Source organism: Entelurus aequoreus, linkage group LG06 (genome assembly GCF_033978785.1).
Source record: "Entelurus aequoreus isolate RoL-2023_Sb linkage group LG06, RoL_Eaeq_v1.1, whole genome shotgun sequence".
NCBI classification, from domain to species: domain Eukaryota; kingdom Metazoa; phylum Chordata; class Actinopteri; order Syngnathiformes; family Syngnathidae; genus Entelurus; species Entelurus aequoreus.
Window position 1 is genome coordinate 63,460,333 of NC_084736.1, and position 26,706 is coordinate 63,487,038.

Genomic DNA, 26,706 nt, shown 5'->3' on the forward strand with positions numbered 1-26,706 from the left:
ATAGCAACAGGAACAATAGAATGAAAGTTGAAAAATACTTTGGCGTTTTTATATTTCAAGATTACTGATATGCTCAGTTTGCTGTTTTTCAGTGGCCACATTTTTTTTGCAGCACCAGTCAATAGTCCGTAAATAATAGGCTATATACAGTCGTGGTCAAAAGTTTACATAGAATTGTAAAGAACTTAATGCCATGGCTGTCTTGAGTTTCCAATAATTCCCATTCCAATTCCCATCTACTCTCTGGAAAGCACCAGTTCCATTGGCAGCAAAACAGGCCCAGAGCATAATACTACCACCACCATGCTTGACGGTAGGGTGGTGTTCCTGGGATTATAGGCCTCATCTTTTCACCTCCAAACATATTGCTGGGTATTGTGGCCAAACAGCAAAATGTTTGTTTCATCTGACATCACATGGACAAAGATAAGACCTTCTGGAGGAAAGAGCTGTTTGCCCACAATACCCAGCAATATGTTTGGAGGAGAAAAAGTGAGGCCTTTAATCACAGGAACACAAACCTACCGTTAAGCATGGTGGTGGTAGCATTATGCTCTGGGCCTGTTTTTCTGCCAATGGAACTGGTGCTTTACAGAGAGTAGATGGGACAATAAAAAAGGAGGATTACCTCCAAATTCTTCAGGACAACCTAAAATCCTCAGCCCGGAGGTTGGGCCTTGGGTGCAGTTGGGTGTTCCAACAGGAAAATGACCCCAAACACACGTCAAAAGTGGTAAAGGAATTGCTAAATCAGGCTAGAAATAAGGTTTTAGAATGGCCTTCCCAAAGTCCTGACTTAAACGTGAGGACAATGCTGAAGAAACAAGTCCATGTCAGAAAACCAACAAATTTAGCTGAACTGCACCAATTTTGTCAAGAGGAGTGGTCAACAATTCAACCAGAAGCTTGCCAGAAGCTTGTGGATGGCTACCAAAAGCACCTTATTGCAGTGAAACTTGCCAAGGGACATGTAACCAAATATTAACATTTCTGTATGTATACTTTTGACCCAGCAGATTTGGTCACATTTTCAGTAGACCCATAATAAATTCATAAAAGAACCAAACTTCATGAATGTTTTTGTGACAAACAAGTATGTGCTCCAATCACTCTACCACAAAAAAATAAGAGTTGTAGAAATTATTGGAAACTCAAGACAGCCATGACATTATGTTCTTTACAAGTGTATGTAATCTTTTGACCACGACTGTATATATGCATATTACTTTAATTTGTTTCCACGTAAAAGATGCTCCTTTTTAAGGTGTGGCGGCTTCTATTTCGCCGTGGCGTCGCACCATGATCAGATACATATAGAGGAAATAGCAGTAGGTAATGATTATTTAATTGTCGTGAATCATGAACATACAAGAGGCTTGAAACTAGGTGGCACATTGCTTTTGTCTGTACTTCCCATAAGTGTGAGTGTGTGTGTGTGTGTGTGTGTGTGTGTGTGTGTGCGTGCGTGCGTGCGTGCGTGCGTGCGTGCGTGCGTGTCTCCAAGGCACAGCAATGATTGACACTAGTGACAGAGACTGTTCTGTTAAGCAGCAGCATTACTTTGTTTTTAATCCTTGTTAATCCTGACGTAGACTGCAGTGTTAGTGTAAACCAGCTTGGCGGGGGAAGGCAAGTATTATTTAAGTCAACACTTTCACAGGTGCATAAAAGAAGTGGCAGATAGAAGTATTGACAAACAGCACCTACTCTCTTGCTATTGTCAAATGTCAAATATATTTAGTATAATTACAAAAGAAGTGGACGTACTCCTAAAACAACTTATATCAGACCGGACATTGACAGGTAACTATATGACTTGCTCAAGGTAGCGTGGCCGAGCGGTCTAAGGCGCTGGATTAAGGCTCCAGTCTCTTTGGGGGCGTGGGTTCGAATCCCACCGCTGCCAAATTTAATTTTCCCCAGGCCAACTTCCCCTATTTCCTCTCAGGATCCAAAACTGATTAATTTTGCATCACAACAATCAAGTATAAATGCAACAATAAAACATCTAAACTTATTCGGGATAGGATCTATTCTCACTTGGGGTTTTTTTAACCTTTATTTACCCAGGATAGAATCAAATTTGGGATTAAGAATCTCTTTTTCAAGGGATTACTGCACATTCATACACCAGTGTAGGTGACACTGGGAGCAAGGTTGGGGAAGTGTCTTGCCCAAGGACACAACGGCGGAAGAATGGCGGAAGCTGGAATCGAACCTGTAACCCTCAAGTTGCTGGCACGGCCTCTCTCCCATTCAAGCTACATACAGTACGTGGTAGAAACCGGCTTTGCATGGTAACTGGTGTAAAGCTACTCAGTAGAATGTACATTGGTACCTCAGTTTTCGTCAGTAATTTGTGCCAAAAGCAATACAACAAAAAACAACACAATTTTTCCTCACAATAAATAATGTAAACCCAATTAATCAGTTCCAGACACCCAAAAATATTAACACAAATCACATTTTTATAGGAAATTATTTTAGTTTTACGTTCTGAAAACAATGCGAAATACATAAAAACAAAGAATGAAATGGATTAATGAACATTTACACATTAGTGAAGACTTACCGAGGTTAACACCTACTTTATCAAAGTGCTGGCATCCGTCCATCCATCCATCCATCCATTTTCTACCGCTTGACCCTTTCGGGAAGCCTATCTCAGCTGCATTCGGGCCATGTTGGATTTATTTGTTTGGGCACTCGATTTAGCGGAATAATACACGGCACTAGCTTGTTACTCACAATATTTGGCCATTCGATAACGGAGAAGGCTTATTTTGAGTGGCGTTTGAAAACCGAGGTATTTTAAAAAAAAACTGTATTTAAAAAAAACCTGCAAATTATTCCTTGTATGGTTGCATTGCTGAATGTCACATTTTCTCTTGACAAACATTGTATTTTTTTTAGTTGCAGTCCTTGTTTACGTTTGACTGTAACGTCTGAGGTCGGACTTTGGAAGTTGCAAGTGACATACTTTGTACTTCTGTAAGTCGGGCAGCAGTCTCGAATAAAACATTAATACTAATACTGTATGTAAAAGTCACATTCAAGGTAAACTAAATGATTAAACCCGTTGTTGACTGCCTTGCTCCTCTACTATCAGGGATGTAACCATATGAAAATTTCTTATTACAGTTATCGTGACCAAAATGATAACGCGGTATTGTTGAATGTGCTCAAAAAGTACATATATACCCAATTTAAATATTTTTACCAAGTTATTCTTCTTTAAATAACTAAAATGAACACAGTTCGAAAACCCACTATTTTGCATATTTTGTGTTTCTTATGTTTCACTGATAGTGTTTTAGTCTTAGTACTTTAACTTTTTTAATGGCTCTGCTTTTATTGTGTTAACTATTGGTTTGTACTGTAGCACTTAAATATTTATTTCAATGAAAAGTGTGTAACAAATTAAATCTATTATTATTATTTAATATTCCTTGTGGCGTCCTACTCTGTTCAGTGGTCCTTGAACACACTGTAAAAACACCTCCGTCTTGTATTCCTCCGAGTATAGAACGATCACTCTGTCCTAAGAGAGCTCAGCTTGTAGGTTCAATGTGCACAAGTAAATAGTTTAGTTGCTCAGACAGCAATGTGTTCATATAAGTTTAGATTGGGGTTTGTTGTTTCTTAATGGGGAAAGAGGTTAATGTCTCTTGTTTTCATGTAAGCATTTAAGCGGGGGAAAAAGCTGGCGTTAGTCAGCCAGTGAGTTTATTAAAGTGCAGTCTTCTGTCACGGTTTTTCGATCATTTTAATTCAAAGTGGTAATACTGTTCAAACCAGGTCATACCAAAGACTATAAAAATGGGAACTGTTACCTCCGGCTCAGTGGCCTTGTGGTTAGAGTGTCCGCCCTGAGATCGGTAGGTTGTGAGTTCAAACCCCGGCCGAGTCATACCAAAGACTACAAAAAAATGGGACCCATTACCTCCCTGCTTGGCACTCAGCATCAAGGGTTGGAATTGGGGGTTAAATCACCAAATGATTCCTGAGTGCGGCCCACGCTGCTGTTCACTGCTCCCCTCACCTCCCAGGGGGTGAACAAGGGGATGGGTCAAATGCAGAGGACAAATTTCAACACACCTAGTGTGTGTGTGTGACAATCATTGGTACTTTAACTTTAGTGTGTGTGTGACTATCAGTGGTACTTTAACTTTAACTGTTGGGAGTTTTACCATTGTTACCTACATCCCTATATACCATAACAGGATAAAAATCTGCCATCTCAGTCTTTTTGTCCCTGTAAGAGTTTTTTGGGAGTGAACACTGGAATTGCATTTTTTCATCAGAAACTAAAACCTCCACTTCTGGTCCCATTTTAACCCTCTTTAAACAAACCCTAATTGTAGAAAATGTAATGTGAGCACCTTATGATTTACAAGCTTGCACCACCATGCCACTGTCCACCACCTTCTTCACATCAAAAATGTCAAATAATGTAAAGTTTGAGTGCACAATTGGTGCATTCATTCTTCGACTGTGAACTATCAATCCAAACATGACTGGTTGGACCAGAATTCACACCAATCAAATCATTGGTGATGTTCCCTGGCACAGAAACCTACTTAAATAATTTCAATGATTTATTTCATTTTTTTGAACAAAAGGAAATGAACTAAGCACGCGGTGGGCACACGCGTGGTGGAACCCTGGTTTCGTGAGCAGGAAAGCCGGCTGTTTATGGATTACCGCAGCACTTTCTGCTAGTCTAATGCGTGAAGCCGCAGGGTCCATCAATAAGGGCTAATGAGAAAGGATTGAATGTTTTCAATATTAAGTTCACTGGCAGCAATTGAGCCTACTATACAAACAATGACACGTATAAATAATACAAATAAATTAAGAGGAGGGGTGTAAGGATTCGCTTTAACAATGATTTGATTTGAATCATAATTTGACATTGCAGATTGAATTCAGGGACGATATTAGTCTATTTAGAACGATACGATCCAAAACGATTAAGTGAGTTGAAATCGATTCAGTAACTTTTAGCCTTATAAAATACATTCTGCAGCTGAAGTGTCCTATATTGCTGAATATACATTCAATGACAGCTAATGCTAGCTACCCAAATCGCTATTATTAGCTAACAACACCCAAAGCTAATGCAAAGCATGTGTTACGTATAGAGATGTCCGATAATATCGGACTGCCGATATTATCGGCCGATAAATGCTTTAAAATGTCCATCCATCCATCCATCTTCTTCCGCTTATCCGAGGTCGGGTCGCGGGGGCAGCAGCTTAAGCAGGGAAGCCCAGACTTCCCTCTCCCCAGCCACTTCGTCCAGCTCCTCCCGGGGGATCCCGAGGCGTTCCCAGGCCAGCCGGGAGACATAGTCTTCCCAACGTGTCCTGGGTCTTCCCCGTGGCCTCCTACCGGTCGGACGTGCCCTAAACACCTCCCTAGGCAGGCGTTTGGGTGGCATCCTGACCAGATGCCCGAACCACCTCATCTGGCTCCTCTCGATGTGGAGGCGCAGCGGCTTTACTTTGAGCTCCGCCAGTATGGCAGAGCTTCTCACCCTATCTCTAAGGGAGAGCCCCGCCACCCGGCGGAGGAAACTCATTTCGGCCGCTTGTACCCGTGATCTTGTCCTGTCGGTCATAACTCAAAGCTCATGACCATAGGTGAGGGTGGGAACGTAGATCGACCGGTAAATTGAGAGCTTTGCCTTCCGGCTCAGCTCCTTCTTCACCACAACGGATCGATACAGCGTCCGCATTACTGAAGACGCCGCACCGATCCGCCTGTCGATCTCACGATCCACTCTTCCCTCACTCGTGAACAAGACTCCGAGGTACTTAAACTCCTCCACTTGGGGCAGGGTCTCTTCCGCAACCCGGAGATGGCACTCCACCCTTTTCCGGGCGAGAACCATGGATTCGGACTTGGAGGTGCTGATTCTCATCCCAGTCGCTTCACACTCTGCTGCGAACCGATCCAGCGAGAGCTGAAGATCCTGGCCTGATGAAGCCATCAGGACCACATCATCTGCAAAAAGCAGAGACCTAATCCTGCAGCCACCAAAAAAAGTCCATAAAAGTTATGAACAGAATGGATGACAAAGGGCAGCCTTGGCGGAGTCCAACCCTCACTGGAAACGTGTCCGACTTACTGCCAGCAATGCGGACCAAACTCTGGCACTGATCATACAGGGAGCGGACCGCCACAATCAGACAGTCCGATACCCCATACTCTCTAAACACTCCCCACAGGACTTCCCGAGGGACACGGTCGAATGCCTTCTCCAAGTCCACAAAACACATGTAGACTGGTTGGGCAAACTCCCATGCACCCTCAAGGACCCTGCCGAGAGTATAGAGCTGGTCCACAGTTCCACGACCAGGACGAAAACCACACTGTTCCTCCTGAATCCGAGGTTCGACTATCCGGCGTAGCCTCCTCTCCAGCACACCTGAATAGACCTTACCGGGAAGGCTGAGGAGTGTGATCCCACGATAGTTAGAACACACCCTCCGGTTCCCCTTCTTAAAGAGAGGAACCACCACCCCGGTCTGCCAATCCAGAGGTACCGCCCCCGATGTCCACGCGATGCTGCAGAGTCTTGTCAACCAAGACAGCCCCACAGCATCCAGAGCCTTAAGGAACTCCGGGCGGATCTCATCCACCCCCGGGGCCTTGCCACTGAGGAGCTTTTTAACTACCTCAGCAACCTCAGCCCCAGAAATAGGAGAGCCCACCACAGATTCCCCAGGCACTGCTTCCTCATAGGAAGACGTGTTGGTGGGATTGAGGAGGTCTTCGAAGTATTCCCTCCACCGATCCACAACATCCGCAGTCGAGGTCAGCAGAACACCATTCTCACCGTACACGGTGTTGATAGTGCACTGCTTCCCCTTCCTGAGGCGGCGGATGGTGGTCCAGAATCGCTTCGAAGCCGTCCGGAAGTCGTTTTCCATGGCTTCCCCGAACTCCTCCCATGTCCGAGTTTTTGCCTCCGCGACCGCCGAAGCCGCACACCGCTTGGCCTGTCGGTACCTGTCCGCTGCCTCAGGAGTCCTATGAGCCAAAAGAACCCGATAGGACTCCTTCTTCAGCTTGACGGCATCCCTCACCGCCGGTGTCCACCAACGGGTTCTAGGATTACCGCCACGACAGGCACCAACTACCTTGCGGCCACAGCTCCAATCAGCCGCCTCGACAATAGAGGTGCGGAACATGGTCCATTCGGACTCAATGTCCAGCACCTCCCTCGTGACATGTTCAAAGTTCTTCCGGAGGTGGGAATTGAAACTCTCTCTGACAGGAGACTCTGCCAGACATTCCCAGCAAACCCTCACAATGCGTTTGGGCCTGCCAGGTCTGTCCGGCATCCTCCCCCACCATCGCAGCCAACTCACCACCAGGTGGTGATCGGTAGAAAGCTCCGCCCCTCTCTTCACCCGAGTGTCCAAAACATGAGGCCGCAAATCCGACGACACAACTACAAAGTCGATCATGGAACTGCGGCCTAGGGTGTCCTGGTGCCAAGTGAACATATGGACACCCTTATGTTTGAACATGGTGTTCGTTATGGACAATCTGTGACGGGCACAAAAGTCCAATAACAAAACACCGCTCGGGTTCAGATCCGGGCAGCCATTCTTCCCAATCACGCCTCTCCAGGTTTCACTGTCGCTGCCAACATGAGCGTTGAAGTCCCCCAGTAGAACGAGGGAATCACCCGGGGGAGCACTCTCAAGTACTCCCTCGAGTGAATCCAAAAAGGGTGGGTACTCTGAGCTGCGGTTTGGCGCGTAAGCGCAAACCACAGTCAGGACCCGTTCCCCCACCCGAAAGCGGAGGGAAGCTACCCTCTCGTCCACCGGGTTGAACTCCAACATGCAGGCTCTGAGCCGGGAGGCAACAAGAATTGCCACCCCAGCCCGTCGTCTCTCACTGCCGGCAACGCCAGAGTAGAAGAGAGTCCAGCCCCTCTCGAGAGAACTGGTTCCAGAGCCCTTGCTGTGCATCAAAGTAAGTCCGACTATGTCTAGTCGGAACTTCTCCACCTCGCGCACTAGCTCAGGCTCCTTCCCCCCCAGCGAGGTGACGTTCCACGTCCCAAGAGCTAGCTTCTGTAGCCGAGGATCGGACCGCCAAGTGCCCTCCCTTCGGCTGCCGCCCAGCTCACATCGCACCCGACCTCTATGACCCCTGCTATGGGTGGTGAGCCCATTGGAGGGGGAACCCACGTTGCCTCTTCGGGCTGTGCCCGGCCAGGCCCCATGGGGACAGGCCCGGCCACCAGGCGCTCGCCATCGTGCCCCACCTCCGGGCCTGGCTCCAGAGGGGGGCCCCGGTGACCCGCGTCCGGGCGAGGGAAATCTGGGTCCATAGTTTTTATTTCTCATTGAGGTCTTCGAGCTGCTCTTTGTCTGATCCCTCACCTAGGACCAGTTTGTCTTGGGAGACCCTACCAGGGGGCATAAATCCCCCGGACAACATAGCTCCTAGGATCATTGGGACACGCAAACTCCTCTACCACGGTAAGGTGGCAGCTCAGAGAGGAGCTTTAAAATGTAATATCGGAAATTATTTAAAAAGTCATAAATTTTCTTTTTGAAACCGATACCGATCATTTTGAAACCAATACCGATAATTTCCAATAAAAAAAAAAGTAATATCGGAAATTATCTGTATCGGTTTCAAAATGATCGGTATCGGTTTCAAAAAGAAAATTTATGACTTTTTAAAATGCTGCTGTGTACACGGACGTAGGGAGAAGTACAGAGCGCCAATAAACCTTAAAAGCACTGCCTTTGCATGCCGGCCCAGTCACATAATATCTACGGCTTTTCACACACACAAGTGAATGCAAGCATACTTGGTCAACAGCCATACAGGTCACACTGAGGGTAGAGGTATAAACAACTTTAACACTGTTACAAATATGCGCCACACTGTGAACCCACACCAAACAAGAATGACAAACACATTTCGGGACAACATCCGCACCGTAACACAACATAAACACAACAGAACAAATACCCAGAACCCCTTGCAGCACTGACTCTTTCAGAACGCTACAATATACACAAAAATAATGCACTTTGTGACTTCAATAATAAATATGGCAGTGCCATGTTGGCATTTTTTTCCATAACTTGAGTTGATTTATTTTGGAAAACCTTGTTACATTGTTTAATGCATCCAGCGGGCATCACAACAAAAATAGGCATGATAATGTGTTAATTCCACAACTGTATATATCGGTATCGGTTGATATCGGAATCGGTGATTAAGAGTTGGACAATATCGGAATATCGGATATCGGCAAAAAAGCCATTATCGGACATCTCTAGTTACGTACGTACATGATACGCCCTACGTCATTACGCCCTAAAAGCCGGAAGAGGGCAGGATTTACTGTTTAAAATACCTTGGAAAGTTAGCACCCTCTAGACATCTGTGTAAATTTTGCAAAAAGACCCTTTAATAGGAGGAAACCTTTTCAGCTCCCATTGTCAATATTCAATAACTTTTTTATTGAAGTACGGTAACCAACATTTTAAGAGTACATTTACCTGCTACTTTTGCTCTAGTTTTTCCAACATAAAAAATTAAATATTAATATCACACATAAAGTGCAATCAACATATTTTCAGGTTCAATTAACAGTTTGTTTACCTGAAAAAATAAGTGCAACCAAATCTTTTCAGGTTAAATGAGCAGTGGTTTGACCTGCTATTACTCTCATTCTAACACGGGTTATACTTACTTGTGTAGCGCTTTTCTACCTTCAAGGTACTCGAATATAAACCGCGACAATAGCAGAGAAAAGTCACGACAAATGCAAACACAACAACACAACAACATGAAGCCATAACACAAGGACTTTCAGTTATAGCACGATAGCAAAAGTCACAACAAAAAGCCAAAACACGACATTGAAGACGCGACGGAAGTGACAGCGGATAAGTTACGCCAACGGACCAAAGCGGCTGAGACAGAAAGTTGAAAACGGTTTAATGAACTAAGTCAAGTGTGAATTCTTTTTCAGTCATAAATAACTTGTTTTGTTTTTCAGCTAGTTCTGCCGGCAAAACAAAACTTTTTTGGAATTTTGAATATCATTCACAATCCTTATGCAAGACAAGCTCACATACAGTCGTGGTCAAAAGTTTATTCCTTTACCACGTCAAAAGTGGTAAAGAAATGGCTAAATCAGGCTAGAATTAAGGTTTTAGAATGGCCTTCCCAAAGTCCTGACTTAAATGTGTGGACAATGCTGAAGAAACAAGTCCATGTCAGAAAACCAACAAATGTAGCTGCACTGCACCAATTTTGTCAAGAGGAGAGGTCAAAAATTCAACCAGACACTTGCCAGAAGCTTGCTGTATGTATACTTTTGACCCAGCAGATTTGGTCACATTTTCAGTAGACCCATAATAAATTCATAAAAGAACCAAACTTCATGAATGTTTTTTGTGACTAAAAAGTATGTGCTCCAATCACTCTATCACAAAAAAATAAGAGTTGTAGAAATTATTGGAAACTCAAGACAGCCTTGACATTATGTTCTTTACAAGAGTATGTAAACTTTTGACCACGACTGTATGTTTTTATTTTTCTATGCATTCTAACGAGTAAATAAGTGCAATCAAATGTCCAATTTTAATAAAATCTATGGGAGTCGCTCTATTCTGCCTATTAAGCCCTTAAAACATCCAAAACCTTCCATTAAGGTTTTATATACATCCTATAAGTATATACTGTATGTAATGTAGTAGCAGGCACATTCATAATATGTAATACTTACGTATTTTGCTCATTTTAAGCATACGACAGTGCATAAAATTCTCAAACACATCACAGCGTTCGCTTTTTCCTTCAACAATAACAACACTACTATTCATGGCAGACTTCATGAGAGCCAACAAACATAATAAAACATCAATTACTGTACAATGTCTGCTCTCACTGGGATGCCACCTGTTAAGATTTTGATATTCCCGTTTAGATGAAGAATGACTCATAATCCTCGCGAAGAAAAAAAGAGGGGTGGATGCATTAAAAAAAAGACGTATGTTCTTGTCTCTCATGGGGATTGTAAATTACAGGCAAAGTTCCAAATATTTTTTTCTAACATCATTTAAAGATTTTGAAGCACATGACGATGGATGTTTGTTTTTTTTCCGCATTCTAAATATTAAATAAATACGATCAAAAGTCTGCTTACAATGCCTATGGACACCGCTCTATTCTGCCTATAAAGCCCTTAAAAAACATCCAAACACCTCCAGTAAGGTTTTATATAATGAACAAAAATATAAACACAGCCCTTTTTTTGTCCTCCCATTTTTCATGAGTTGAATTCAAAGATGTAATTTTTTTTAGTATATACACAAGGACATATTCCTCTCAAATATTGTTCACAAATATGTCTAAATCTGTGTTAGTGAGCATTTCTTATTTACCAAGATAATCCATCCCACCTCCCAGGTGTGGCATATCAATATGCTGATAAAACAGCATGATTATCGCAAAGGTGTGCTTTAGGCTGCCCACAATAAAAGGCCACTCTGAAATGTGCAGTGTTGCTTTATTGGGGGTCTGGGGTGGTGTCAGAAAAGCAGTCAGTATCTGGTGGGACCACCATTTGACTCAAGCAGTGCAACACATCTCCTTCGCATGAAGTTGATCAGGTTGTAGATTGTGGCCTGTGGAATGTTGGTCCACTCCTCTTCAATGGCTGTGCGAAGTTGCTGGATATTGGCAGGAACTGGAACACGCCGTCGTATACGCCGATCCACAGCATACCAAACATGCTCAATGGGTGACATGAGTATGCTGGCCATGCAAGAACTGGGAGGTTTTCAGCTTTCAGGATTTATGTACAGATCCTTGCAACATGGGGCCGTGCATCGTCGTGCTGCAACATGAGGTGATGGTCTCGGGTGAATGGCACGACAGTGGGCTTGAGGATCTCGTCACGGTATCTCTGCGTATTCAAAAGGCCGTCAATAAAATGTACTTGCGTTCGTTGTCCATAACATACACCTGTCAATTCCATAACCCCGTCCCCACCATGGGCCACTCGATTTACAACACTGACATCAGCAAACTGCTCTCCCACACGACGCCACACACGCTGTCTGCCATCTGCCTTGAACAGTGAAAACCGGGATTCATCCGCGAAGAGAACACCTCTCCAACGTGCCAGACGCCATCGAATATGAACATTTGCCCACTCAAGTCGGTTACGACGACGAACTGCAGTCAGGTCGACGAGCATGATGAGCTTCCCTGAGACGGTTTCTCACAGTTTGTGTAGAAATTCTTTGGTTATGCAAACCAATTATTGCAGCAGGTGTCCGGGTGGCTGGTCTCAGACGATCATGGAGGTGCACCTGCTGGATGTGGCTGGTGTGGTTACATGTGGGTTGCGGTTGTGAGGCCGGTTGGATGTACTGCCAAATTCTCTGAAATGCCTTTGGAGATGGCTTATGGTAGATAAATGAACATTCAATTTATGGGAAACAGCTCTGGTGGACATTCCTGCAGTCAGCATGCCAACTGAGTGCTCCCTCAAAACTTGCGACATCTGTGGCATTGTGCTGTGTGATAAAACTGCACATTTCAGAGTGGCTTTTTATTGTGGGCAGCCTAAGGCACACCTGTGCGATAATCATGCTGTTTAATCAGCATCTTGATATGCCACACCTGTGAGGTGGGATGGATTATGTTGGCAAAGAAGAAATGCTGACTAACACAGATTTGTGAACAATATTCAAGAGGAGTAGGTATTTTGTACAGTAAAAGTTTAACATCTTTGAGTTCAACTCATGAAAAATTGGAGAAAAAACAAAAGTGTTGCATTTATATTTTTGTTCAGTGTACATGATGTAAGTATATATGTAATGTAGTAACGGGCACATTTATAATAATATGTAATATTTACATATTTTAATCATTTTCAGCATACACGATGCATTAATTAAAAAACGCATCGTGACATTCACTTTTTTTTTACATCACTGATTATTGCTCACTGCAGACTTTATGAGAGCCAACAAACATAATAAAACATCTCTTACTTTACATGGTCTGCTGGATGCCGACTGCTAGGATGTTCATATATTCCCATTGAGATGAAGAATGACTCGTAATCATAACAAAAAAAAGGTGGGTGGACCCAAGTGTTTTTTCGGGCTGTTCTCGCCATTTCCGGGTCCTAATCGGCTGTCTAAGTGTACCAACTTATCGGAATACGTCTTCTTCTATCCAGCTGAGATGCGTGATTTATGACCTACAATAATCTTCCAGGTAGCAAGGAAGGGAGGAAACACCTCACCAGTCGATCATGTCAAAATTGTACACAAGCTTGTGATCTCCGCGCCGCTATAAATAGTTTGTCTACGTTAGCGCTTATAATAACAATATCACTAATACTTGGTTAATATTCAAGTCACACAATGTAAATGGAGTATTGCTGGCTCTTTTTGAATGGCTATTTATTGGGTTTTATGGACGAAATGTAGGACCTCCCATTGGCTCCGCAGTAAGCGGACTTTTTGATGGCATTTTTTAAAATATTTAGAATGCATTTAAAAAATCCCTCCGTCGTCATGTCTTACATAATGATTGTGAACGATAGGCAGAATTCCCAAAAAAGTGCAGCTCCCCTTTAAAGTTGTGTTGCGGCTTTATATTATTGTGTTGTGGCAATTACCATGAATTGATTACGTGGACCCCGACTTAAACAAGTTGGAAAACTTATTCGGGTGTTACCATTTAGTGGTCAATTGTACGGAATATGTACTGAACTGTGCAATCTACTAATAAAAGTTTCAATCAATCAATCAATCAATTGTATTTGTCGTGGCTTTTGCAATCGTGCTTTGGCTGAAAGTTGTTGTGTTGTTGCTTTACGATTGTCTTTTGTTGTGACCTTTCTCGGCCACTGTAGCTATCCGCCATTCTTGTTTTAATGACTAATGACTTAAGTAACGTTTAACGTCCTTATCATTAACAATGTTAAACTTCGCATAAAGTCTGTGCGTTCTTAAAACCAAAGTTGTCCTTCTATCCATCCATCCATTTTCTACCACTTGTCCCTCTCGGGTAGTATTGATAAAATGGATATAATGCCTTTTTTAAATGATGTTGGATCGATACCTGTCTTCCAAAAGGCCAACTTGTTGAGCACAGATCTAAGTAGTTGAATTTTAGGAATATAAATCGATATATTGATTAATCTTTACACACCTAATAAATTGACAGCTTGGCGTTTTGATATCCTGTTTAGTGAATTTACTGCAAGTCAAGCGGTGACAAGAGAGTAGAGAATTCCACTGGTCCTTGTCCCCACCTGCTCCCAAACCCCTGGGGTCAGCTCAGTCCTATTAAGCTACTTTACCGACATGATAATGAGGAGAACTTAAGGAGAAAATCTAGAGATAAGACATTTCCGAACAGCAGACATGACTAAACTGCTCTTTAGCTGATTTAAAAACCGTAAGGCATTAGAAGAACTTTATATGGAACACTTAGAGGTTTTCACATGGACCCTGCATTTTGTTGCGGTTTGCCGATCACAAAAAGACAACATGTGGGACATGAAAGTCTGTGTTTGCCAGAGCTCAACACTGTCAAACAGCATCCCCCATAAAATCCTGTGGTAGAACACAAAGGATTACAGGCGTCCGGAGTGATGGGAGTCTCTTGGTAGCACATTCTCCCCCACCACTGTCACACACTCACAAGATGAACAAAAGCAAACAGGAGGGTGTCCCTGTATTAAATATAAAAGCAAAACAGTACTTCAGGTGCTGTGCTGCAGCAGGTGTGAAAAGGCAAGCCCATATATCTTCACCCCTACATACTATTCTATTCCACCACCCAGACAGACCCCCTGGAAACCAAAACAGGCACACCTTTTGTCTGATGCAGCCAACTGGAAAAGATGACTATTTCTATCCAGGGGACAAAGTATTGAACTACTACACTGGTATTACAACATCAAACTCAGAGGTGGGTCATATCTCTATAAACATAAACAAATGTTGCAGAAATAACTTACATTTAATTGTTTGCTCATTATTATGACACTTGTGTGTGTAGGTGAAAAGACTAAAATAACACATTTAACAAGAAAACAAGAATGCTGCAGTTGAGAATGTAATAATGAATAATAAACATAATAGAGTTTTCCACTAATGAAATATTAAGCAAAGTAGGGTTGTTTGGTAAAAAATAATAAGGTATCATTTGTTCTGCTTACCTTGCTGGAGGCACTTTAGCACTTGAAGCTTAAAGTTGAACGTTTCAGTCCATGGATGTTCTCACTTCAGACTCCTTTTGCAGATTCAGTTCATGCTTCTTTTTGGCAAAACAACTTTCAAAACCTTTTAAAAATTCCAAACTACTTTCAGGAAGGTCGTCACATTTTCATCCAAAAATAAGAAAACACTCAAAGCAATTAGTCCTTTAGATGATCAGTCAAAAAATTATCAGAATTCCATCAACATTTAGTCCAGCATTACGCCTTTTAAAGTCCATGTAAACTTCGCCAGAGTTTATTTACGTATTTTCCACTTATTTAAAGATGGTGAAAGCGTCTTAAAATCATGACTGACGGCCAAAAATACGACTTAAGAGAGGAAATAATCACGACCTGCCTGCATGTGTCCGCATGTTTAAACGGGGGGGAAAAGCACGCAGCACGTTCGGCTTGATGTTGATAGACTCCAGCCTCCTCCTGTTATTAGCATGCAGCCCTCCTCCCGCTCCTACCTCAATCACACAAAATCGGTCTAAACCACTTCCGGTTGGACATTTCAAAATAATGCTAATCCCGTAAAAATATATCTGTGTTATTTGCCATGATACAGTACAACCATATTGATATTTGTCACGTAACTATATTTCAAGGATATCTAAAACGTACTGTGTGTCTTTATGTTTTACAGAACCTTTTTATCTCGACTTGAAATGCTTTTATGCCATACAAACGAAACTACTTCCGTTCCAGGGTTGCCATTCAACGTATGCTTCATGCAGCACTGTTTGGGCGCCTCAAACAAAAGGTGGGAACAATTGGGGAAGACTCCATGCTAGAAAGTACTAAAAGTCGGCATAAAGGCCGAGTGATAAGCTTTTCAAAATCAAAACACACATTTGAACTAAAAGGTTGTACTGAAAATAATTCAAACTCATCCTAGTATTTAACGTAACGTAAAACAATATTTTGAAGCAGACAACACATCTACATTGATGGTTAGAAATAGCATTTTAACGAGGCACACATAATTTTACATTTGTTTGAATTACAAGCACCCCCATTGATCAGTCTACAATTAAAGCATCCAGTCTTAAATATTCATGTTTCACAATCACCGACGTTTCCATCGTAGCATTTTTTTAACATCTCTCTATGACTTAAGATTAGCTCGGTTGTTTTCACAAATGGGGTAAACTGTATTTTTTTCTTTGACATGTCCACTGTAAACAAGTGTAGTGCAGTACATCGCCTTACCACTTAGGGGCAGTAATTCCACTAGACAAGGGTCAAAAAACATTTGTTAAAAACTTTCATGACTGTTTAATTTAGACATTATAAATGACACAAAAAATTGTTTGAATTGGGATTTGCTTCTTAAATAAACATCACTTTTTCACAATTTTTTTTCCAAAGTAGCTCGAATAGTGCTAAAGAATAAAAACCTGCCCTAGAAAGAAATACATACTGAAATATAAGATGCAGATTAACCTTTTTTTTTAAATCAAAATGTGAGTTGTAATGCAAAAGAATAAAAAACTGCCCTAGAAAGAAATGCATACTGAAATATAAAATGCAGATTAACCATTTTAAATTTTTTTAAATGTGAGTTGTTGTGCTAAAGAATAAAAACCTGCCCTAGAAAGAAATGCATACTGAAATATAAGATGCAGATTAACCATTTTTTAAAAATCAAAATGTGAGTTGTAGTGCTAAATAAAAACCTGCCCTAGAAAGAAATACATACTGAAATATAAGATGCAGATTAACCATTTTTTTAAATCAAAATGTGAGTTGTAGATACCAACTTTTTGTTAATGCTTTGGCAAAAAAAAGGTTATTCCCCTTGTTCGGGTTGAAATAATATATAAAAATAAGCATTAAAAAATGAACAGCTCTCTGCCAATTTTATTTTGCAAAATAAGCTCTCATAAGAAAAAGGGTTGGAGACTCTGGCACGCAACAAAAACTAAGAAAGAAGGCAAATTCCCCAAAATGTGGTTGATATAAAGGCAATCCACAAAAATGAATCATACATCCAATTGCAGGTGTCTGAGTTTACTATGGGAAATAATACAAATGCACAAATCAGGCAATATCTAAATTAGTCTTCTATCAGCGGGGGTACAATATGATTATTCTATAATACAATAAACAAATAATCAATTAAGTTAAAAGGCATTCTTCAAATACAGATTTACATCAGAAAAATGCCTTCAAAAAAGCATTAAGCACTTCAGTCATCAAAGTTTGGGATATCATCATAAGAGTATCCCGGGTATCCTTTAGATGCACAGTAAGCTATTCGCAGGTGGTAAATTCCAGGAAGAAACACAAGGATTCCTATGATCAGGACGGGAATGGTACGATCCGAGTGCTGAAAGACAGAGAAAAACATGTCAATGCAATACAATATAACATATCTGTGACAATTATTATACTTACAGTAACACCAAAGTATCCAGCCAAAAGAAGAGAGCCAATGATGATTAACACAGAGCCGATTAGGAAGAGGACTGCAGCGAGTGCTATGGCTTTGTATGGGACTTTGGGTGGGCTTCTCTTGAACTGTAAACAAAGACAACATCGAATTAAAACACATTGAACTCACACTTAACTGCTTGTCTCGGGGGCATTCTGACAATATTGGAGTATGCGTAATGAAGTCAAATTCAATATGTCTAGAAGAAGTACATATAAGAAACAAATAGATCCAAAGTGTTTTGTTTTAGGGAGTGTATTTCCATGTACATTACGTGCTAAGTGATCAATTTAGTAGTTTTCTAAAAGAGTCTGTCACGCAATGTGGGTTATCATATGTAAGGAAAAATGCCGTACGAATACACTTACCAGAGACTCCTGATGTGCATATTCAAAACATGTGCGATTTAATAGTGACGTTTACCTTATTGGAAGAGAGTGTCAAAATATTTAAAAAAAGCTTGGCTACAATTATAAACGTGTTTTTATTTTCAGAATAATACTTCTATGACAGTGTCAATTAAAACCATTTTTGGAAAATTTTAATATTGAATAGAGCTGCTCCTCAGATTGTGCAGATGTATTAGCGATGTGACGTTTGAGAACGAATCAAGTCTTTTAAATGTTTTTTTTAAGTGAATAATGAGAATCGAGCCGTTTATTTGGGAGCTGTTTTTTTATGCACATGCAGAGGCAGCGTCGGTAATTATAAATGATAAATAAATAAATCTTTAAATAAATGAGTCATAATTCATTATAATTGGAATTAAATGCATTTAAAAAGTATCAATTATATGTGATTAATTTATATAATGTAAAATGACATTGAATGATTTGATCATTTAATTATTTCAATATTTTATTTTAGTTTAAAGATTTGATTAATGATTCAATAAATGAATCACACATTTAGTGACATTATGTCATTATTTAAATATTTATTTAGTTGGGTCCCATTTTGCCCATGAAAGTGCTTCAAGAATTTATTTTATTTGTATAAATTATACACAAATAAATACATCTTTAAATAATTAGTTAAGTGGAACTAATGAAATTATTGAATAAATCATTGAATTGTGAAATAATGAAATCAATAATTATTTAAATCATCAAACAATTTATTTTATTTGTATAAATTATACACAAATAAACACATCTTTAAATAATTAGTTAAGTGGTACTAACGAAATTATTGAATAAATCATTGAATTGTGAAATAATGAAATCAATAATTATTTAAATCATCAAATAAGTAAATCATCAAACAATTAAATAATGAAATCATAAAATCCATGATTAATTCAATTATTAAATAATTAAATGTAATTTTATATCAAATACATTGATGATAATTTAATGGGTTGTACTTGTATAGCGCTTTTCTACCTTCAAGGTACTCAAAGCGCTTTGACACTATTTCCACATTCACACACTGATGGCAGGAGCTGCCATGCAAGGCCCTAATCAGGACTTAGGGTGAAGTGTCTTGCTCAAGGACACAAGCTGGGGATCGAACCAGGTACCCTCAAGTTGCAGGCAAACGAGCCACGCCGTCCCCATATTTAATACCAATTAATATGTATTAAGAACACATTTAAGTAATTATTTAAATATGTATTATTTTATTAACAGTTGTCCCTTGGCCCGCCATGCTTTTCTGGTTGGATGTGGATGTGTAAAAAATTTGTAAAATAGTTCACGTGTACACACAATTACGATTTTGTATTCACATTTTTATCATGTGCTCATTCTTCTTCCAGTTTTATTTACATTTGTTATAAACATTTTATTCTTACTTATAATTTGTATATTTTTTCTGTATTGGTAAAATGTAAAGTTGTTGTTCTTTTAGGAAAATTAGTGACGTCCCTGTCAAAAGAACAGGGATGGACTTAATGGAATGTTTACAATGAAAATAATAAATATATAGTCAATATTCCAGAATAATTCTTACCAATAGAGCAGTGGTTCTTAACCTGGGTTCGATCGAACCCTAGGGGTTCGGTGAGTAGGATTTAGGGGTTCGGCGGAGGTCAAGACACACCCGACTCATCGTGTAAATAAAAACTTCTCCCTATCGGCGTATTACGGATACGGCAACAGCAGAAGTCAGACTGATTTGCAGGTGTGTAATTTGTTGTGAGTTTATGCATTGTGTTGGTTTTGTTGTTTGAACAAGGTGATGTTCATGCACAGTTCATTTTGTGCACCAGTAAAAAAACATGGTAACATGTATGGGGAACATATTCACCATTAAGTAGTTGCTTATTAACATGCAAATTAGTAACATATTGGCTCTTAACTAGACATTATTAAGTACTTATTAATGCCTTATTCGGCATGGCCTTATCATAACCCTAACCCTCTAACCCTGGCCCTCTAACCCTAACCCTAACCAAATAACTCTAAATTAAGTCTTTGTTACTTAGAATATGTTCCCCATACTAAAATGTTACCAAAAACATATAACTTTGTCTTGAATTTGAAATTTTATTTTTCACTAAAGAAGGGTTCGGTGAATGCGCATATGAAACTGGTGGGGTTCGGTACCTCAAACAAGGTTAAGAACCACTGCAATAGAGTAATGTTGGTATACATTTAAATTATTCCGGGCCACACATGATCTAATAATTTTTACCGGTGATTGTTTCTATAAAAAAAAGAAAAGAAAAGAGAACCATGTCTTTTTAAGCGGTTCTTTGAAAAGAACGACTCCCCAAGATCCGGCTCCCTTGAAAGAGCCATGAATCCCAATACGGTATCCAAAATTCAGTTAGAAAACGAGCCGCTAGATGGCAGAAATAACTTAAAAATAACAGCTCCAGTTTCTCGACCTACTTTTATAGTACAAACCTGAGGTAACTGCTTTTTAACAATACAACCGGATTAATGACTCAAGATTTGAGATGGTATGATTCTCTTCTTTATGGTATCATAAAGCAAACAATAAAATAGCAGTGACTATGTACACCAACAAATGGCGTTTCAAATTAACTTTCAAGGCAGTACATACACATATAGTTCTATGATATGTTTGGAAAAAAAGCAAACTAAAAAAATAATGCATATAGCAAGCCGCTCTTACCTGTAAATCAATATATCCGTCGTCATGAGTGGACAACCTGGAGTACTTCACCTTAGTCGAGGGAATACCGTTGGACACGATGCTACGAGCTGGCATCTTTCATTAAAAGCGGTTTACTGCTTATTTGAATAATGTTGTCTATAAGGACATTGACGACGCAAATATCATCATTCAGAGGAGTCACTAGCAGTAAGTAAGCACAAAATACGTACAGATGAGATTATAGCGTTCGATCTACGAAGTAAGGCGCTTCCGTGTTTTAGTACGCATGCGCGAAGTGCTGGCATAAACTGAAGTTTTTTATATATTTTTAACAACCTTTACTGCGTTAATAATATTTTAAACAAAACACTGTAGAAGTGAACAGTAAATAAATATTATTTAAATTAATGCCATTGTTTATATATAGATATATTTTTGTTGTTGTTGTTGTTGTTGCGTAAACTGGACGGTTCCAAATCACCCGCTAGAGGGCGCTACCGAGTCTCAGAAATGATGACCAGTGGCCACAATGAGCTGCAGACTTGAAAAGCTGCTGTCAGGATTTATATGTGTGCATGCTCATTTCCTGAGGGGGTCACTTTTGTGATCACAATGTGCTCAGTCTCACAAGATAACGTTTCTGTCTAAGCTGCGGCTTTGCGAATAAATCATATGACAGATGATGATATTCCAGAGATTTTTTTCCCTGTCTGTCTGAAATGTTTTTCTTTATAACCTCTTAAGGCCCAAGCTGTTTGTTTACATGCTTCTTTTATTTTTCTTTGCTATTTGGGCTTATTGGACCCTAATTAGAATAAAAACTAAGAATAATCTTTTTATATGATGTACTTAGTCCATAAGTAACAAACGTGGACCCCGACTTAAAGAAGTTGACAAACTTATTCCGGTGTTACCATTTAGTGGTCAATTGTACGGAATATGTACTGCACTGTGCAATCTACTAATAAAAGTTTCAATCAATCAAAAAAATGTGTACTTCATGTTTAGTGACATGCTAATTCTTATTTTTACACTTTTTTTTCCAAATTCCATTGTATGTTATACTCTTCTGACACCACCAGATGGAAGTAAAAGTGTCCACATAAGCGGCCATAAGACTCCAATTCATTAGTGTACACAATTTTGGAAATACGAGCTAAAAGGTGCTGTCCACGCATGTGGCCACTAAGGCCTTTAGAGGTTTTAAGGTACAAATATAATTTTGTCAGACGTTTCATGACAATTTTTTAATTGTATGTTTTTAATCAAATCACAATGTTTAACTAGAGGAGGCAATTCCTAAAGGAATTGTGTGTGAATGCTCCAATGCTGAAGTTGAACTGAAATGCTGACAGAATGTAGTATGAATGTAAGATTAGTTTGAATGTTGGAATGGTTTGAATGTTGAAAAACTGACGCTGAATTGAAATGCCAATGGAACGTAGGATGAATGTAGAAATGGTTTAAATGTTGAAATAGTTGAAACGCTGAAATAGTTTGAATGTTGGAATGGTTTGAATAGGTTGAAAAATGTGGGAACTGCGCAACTTGGAAAAATTTCCTATTCATTTCAATGGAAACTTCCTGGAAATTTGGGTAAAGCGTGATTTTTTAAAAAATGATTAGGAGCATGAATGTCCTGAATGAGCTGAATTGTTTGGAGTTGGAATTGTTTAAATCGGTCACGAAATGTTGAATTAGTAACAGTTAAGAAATTCCTGGAATTTCGGGAAAACTGGGAACTTTTCTAGTTCCTTAACCAACTTCGTTTTTGTCCTGAATATGAGGAGTGTTTTGACAGTGGAACGGTTGAAATGGGTTGAAAAATGTGAAAGGAGTAGTCAAACTTAAGAAGGCTGGAAATAGGTTACCAAAAAACAGGAATTCCTGGAAATTTGTTGAATGTGGAAAAATGGTAGTTTGAATATCCAGGATGAGTTGAATGTGTTGAAGGTGGAATGGTTTGAATCGGTTGGAGAATGTGGGAATTATGGAAGTTTGAAAAATTACCAATTCGTTTTGAATGGGGAAAATGCAACAACAACAAAAAAGGAATTATGGGAAATCCGGGATTTTTTTTTTGAATTGTTGAAGTAGAGCCCACAATTCATGAACAGGCTGAATATTTTGAAGTTGGAACGGTTTGAATCAGATGAAAAATGTGGGAGTTGTGGAACTTTGAAGAATGTCCCATTGATTTCTATGGGAATTTCAGAAAAAATTGGGAATTTTGGGAAAAGCTGGAATTTTTTTGAAAATTGTAAAAAACTTGATTAGTCAGAATAAGTTCAAACGGTTGGTTTTGAAATGTTTCAAATCAGTCAAGAAACATGGTAACAGGTTGAATTGAGAAATGGTATTACGGAATTGGAATTTCAGGAAAACCGGGAATTTTTCCAATTAAAAAAACAATAATTTTTTTTCTTCCTGATTAAGAAGAATGTTTTGACGCTGGAACGCTTGAAATGCGTTGAAAAATGTGGAAGGAGTAGTCGCCAGAAAAAAAGGGTGTAAATAGGGCTTCGGAAAAGCAGGAATTCTGGAAAATCCTGGATTTTTTTTTTAACTTGGAAAAATGATAGTTTGAATTTCCAGAATAGGGGAATGTGTTGAAGGTGGAATGGTTTGAATAGGTTGAAACATTTGGAAATGGTGAAAGATTGAAAAATGGCCAATAATTTTGAATTGGAAAAATGTCCCGGAAAACCTGGAATACTGGGAAATCTGGGAATTTTTGGAATTTTTCAAGGTTTGAAGTTGGAACGGTTTGACGGTTTAAATTGGGTGAAAAATGTGGAAGGTAGAGCGTGCCAAAATCTGGAGAAGAAACATAATAATAAGTTAAATGATAAATGATAAATGGGTTATACTTGTATAGCGCTTTTCTACCTTCAAGGTACTCAAAGCGCTTTGACAGTATTTCCACATTCACCCATTCACACACTGATGGCGGGAGCTGCCATGCAAGGCGCTAACCAGCAGCCATCAGGAGCAAGGGTGAAGTGTCTTGCCCAAGGACACAACGGACGTGACTAGGATGGTAGAAGGTGGGGATTGAACCCCAGTAACCAGCAACCCCCCGATTGCTGGCACGGCCACTCTACCAACTTCGCCACGCCGCCCCTTGTTGAATAAGGTTGAAGTTGAATAATAAATAGATGAAATTTGGTGTAGAAAACCACATGTGTGAATGCTTTGGAGCATTCACACAATAACAAGTAAATCCCCTGCTGCAGCATTTCTCTGTAAAGCTGATTTGAAAGAATCTCATTGTTGAGATGTCATACCATGCCCTCCAGGTATTGACATTGTCCCCATCGTGCATAAAAATAGCCTTTGCTATACGAAGAACACAAAATGCACAAAACCACAACATTTGCAGAAAATTCCCCAGAAATGAATACATAAAGCTGCTGCGATCGGGGTATCGTTGACCCTGCTAGCCCTTTGCTCTGCTCATGTGTTGGAAAATTGGACTGTCACTTGGACAAATATATCCTGTAGGCCGAATTCACATTGCTGCCTTGCCCTACAGGGGTCATCATTATATGACCCAGGCTTTCTGACAGGTTCAGTGATGACTGTCCACAGGTTGTAAATATAGCCATTTCTTCCTCAGCAGTGATAATACACTGAATGTATATTTATAATAGAAATGCTGGGGGAAAACCAATAACAAACTCCCAAAGTACACCTTCGTGGTGGCCATGATGAGTATGGTGGCTGACTTTGACAGCCAGTCGCAATGCAGCACCATTTAGACTTCCTGAGATGTGTAAAGATGAAAGCGACAGTTTGTCGTTCCCCTGAACAAGCATCAATCACCATGCAGGATTGGCACAGCCGAATCACTGAGGTCGTGCCGAATGACCACATCACTGAGACGTGTAAGCAACGAGAGACAGAACAAAGGCCCACCGACAGCCATAGACGAGGCTGTAAACAAGGTAATAAAGAAGGTGATCTGTGTTTTCTCTCACGATACTCAAGGGGATGCTGAGCCTCAAAATCATCCCTTTATGTTTCATGAAGTATTCTCGTGGCGCTGCAGTGCTTAGTGGTAGAATCGCACAAATCCATGTGCGTCATGCAGGACTACACTATGTCTAGCCACAACCTCTGAACTTGTTTTTTGTGACCACTTTGACCCATGCACATATGCAATGCAAATAACCACTTAAGGTTGTCAAAAGTATCGACGCTTTGATCCCAAGTCAATACCAACATGCAAGGTTCACATCGATTAGGGTTGTATGTAGGGCTGCAACAACTACCGGTAATCGATTAAATCGATTATAAAAATATTTGCCGATTAATTTAGTCATCGATTCATTGGATCTATGCTATGCGCATGCACAGAGGCAATTAAAAAAAAAAAAAAAGTTTTTTTTTTTTTTTTTTAAATAAACCTTTACTTATAAACTGCAACATGTACAAACAGCTGAGAAACAATAATCAAAATTAGTATGGTGCCAGTATGCTGTTTTTTCCCCATAAAATACTGGAAAGGATAGACATGTAGTTGGTCTCTTTTATCTGATTATTAATCAATTAATCAAAGTAATAATTGACAGATTAATTGGTTATCAAATTAATCGTTAGTTGCAGCCCTAGTTGTATGGTATACCGGTATTAGTATAGTACCGCGATACTAATGAATCATATTCGGTACTATATCGCCTCTGAAAGGTACCGGTCCCCCCCCGCACCCCGTCGTCGTCACGTCGTGTCATTGCTGATTTATGAGCCTGTTCGGTAGCGCACAATACAGAGTACTTACAAGCAGACACAGGGTGTAGACACAAAAGGGAGAACGGACACATTTTGTCTTAAAAACTAACAATAAAGGTGAAGTTATAACACTGAAACGCACACCGGAAGAGGTGCTTTAAGACATGGCTAGCTAGCAAGCGGCGAACGTCCATTCGCAGTCGGCGGTGTTTTAGCTACTTCTAAATCACTAATCCTCGCTTCCATGGCGACAAATAAAGTACGTTACTTACAAGTATCATCCCTGCAGGACGAGGAACAGCTAAACATGCTTCACTACACACCGTAGCTCACCAGCGTCAAAATGTAAACAAACGCCATTGGTGGATCTACACCTGACATCCACTGTAATGATGCCAAGTACAATAGCGTATCTAGTCGATACTACTATGAGTACGTCGATATGTTTTGGCATCACAACATCTTCTTTTATTTAAAAAAAATTGTAATTATGTTTATAAACTCAGGAAATATGTCCCTGGACACATGAGGACTTTGAATATGACCAATGTATGATCCTGTAACGACTTGGTATCGGATTGATACCCAAATTTGTGGTATCGTCCAAAACTAATGTAAAGCATCCAAACAACAGAAGAATAAATGATTATTACATTTTAACAGAAGTGTAGATAGAACATGTTGAAAGAGAAAGTAAGCAGATATTAACAGTAAATGAACAAGTAGATTAATAATACATTATTTTGTACCACTTGTCCTTAATAATTTTGACAAAATAATAGAATGGAAAATGACACAATATGTTACTGCATATGTCAGCAGACTGAAATAGGGAGCCTTTGTTTGTTTACTTACTACTAAAAGACAAGTTGTCTAGTATGTTCACTATTCTATGTAAGGACAAACTTGCAATAAGAAACATATGTTTAATGTATCATAAGATTTTTTTGTTAAAATAAAGCCAATAATGCAATTATTTAGAAAAGTATAGAAAAGTATCAAAATAATTTTGGTACCGGTACCAAAATATTGGTATCGGAACAACACTAACATCGATACCTACTTTTTTTTAGCATTGTCAGTAGTGAATACTGTACAACATTTTTCGCTGAGTCAGCGCTGAAAAACAAACACCGGCTGTCTTAAAAAAAAAGCGAAGGTTTTTGTGTATTTACTTGGTTGTGGA

General features: G+C 39.9%; 2 protein-coding genes and 1 non-coding gene across 4 annotated transcripts in view; 1 reads left to right on the forward strand and 2 right to left on the reverse strand.

Annotated features, from left to right (window-relative positions):
- igsf9b (immunoglobulin superfamily, member 9b) overlaps window positions 1-15,710 on the reverse strand; it is a 61,746-nt gene extending 46,036 nt beyond the window's left edge. For both annotated transcript variants that reach the window (XM_062051197.1, XM_062051196.1), the window contains exon 1: window positions 15,245-15,710. The gene's annotated coding sequence lies outside the window, so the exon portion shown is untranslated. The remainder of the gene's footprint in view (window positions 1-15,244) is intronic.
- On the forward strand, window positions 1,825-1,906 carry trnal-aag (transfer RNA leucine (anticodon AAG)). Its single transcript has one exon. It is a non-coding gene; the product is annotated as a tRNA-Leu (tRNA).
- A 1,421-nt stretch (window positions 15,711-17,131) lies between the features above and the next one.
- On the reverse strand, window positions 17,132-21,070 carry tmem230b (transmembrane protein 230b). The gene is made up of 3 exons (XM_062049618.1): window positions 20,808-21,070; window positions 17,687-17,809; window positions 17,132-17,618 (listed from the first exon to the last, which is right to left on the reverse strand). The coding sequence occupies exons 1-3, from the start codon at window positions 20,901-20,903 to the stop codon at window positions 17,478-17,480; spliced, it is 360 nt and encodes a 119-aa protein (XP_061905602.1). The 5' UTR covers window positions 20,904-21,070; the 3' UTR covers window positions 17,132-17,477.
- Between the last annotated feature and the right edge of the window lie 5,636 nt (window positions 21,071-26,706).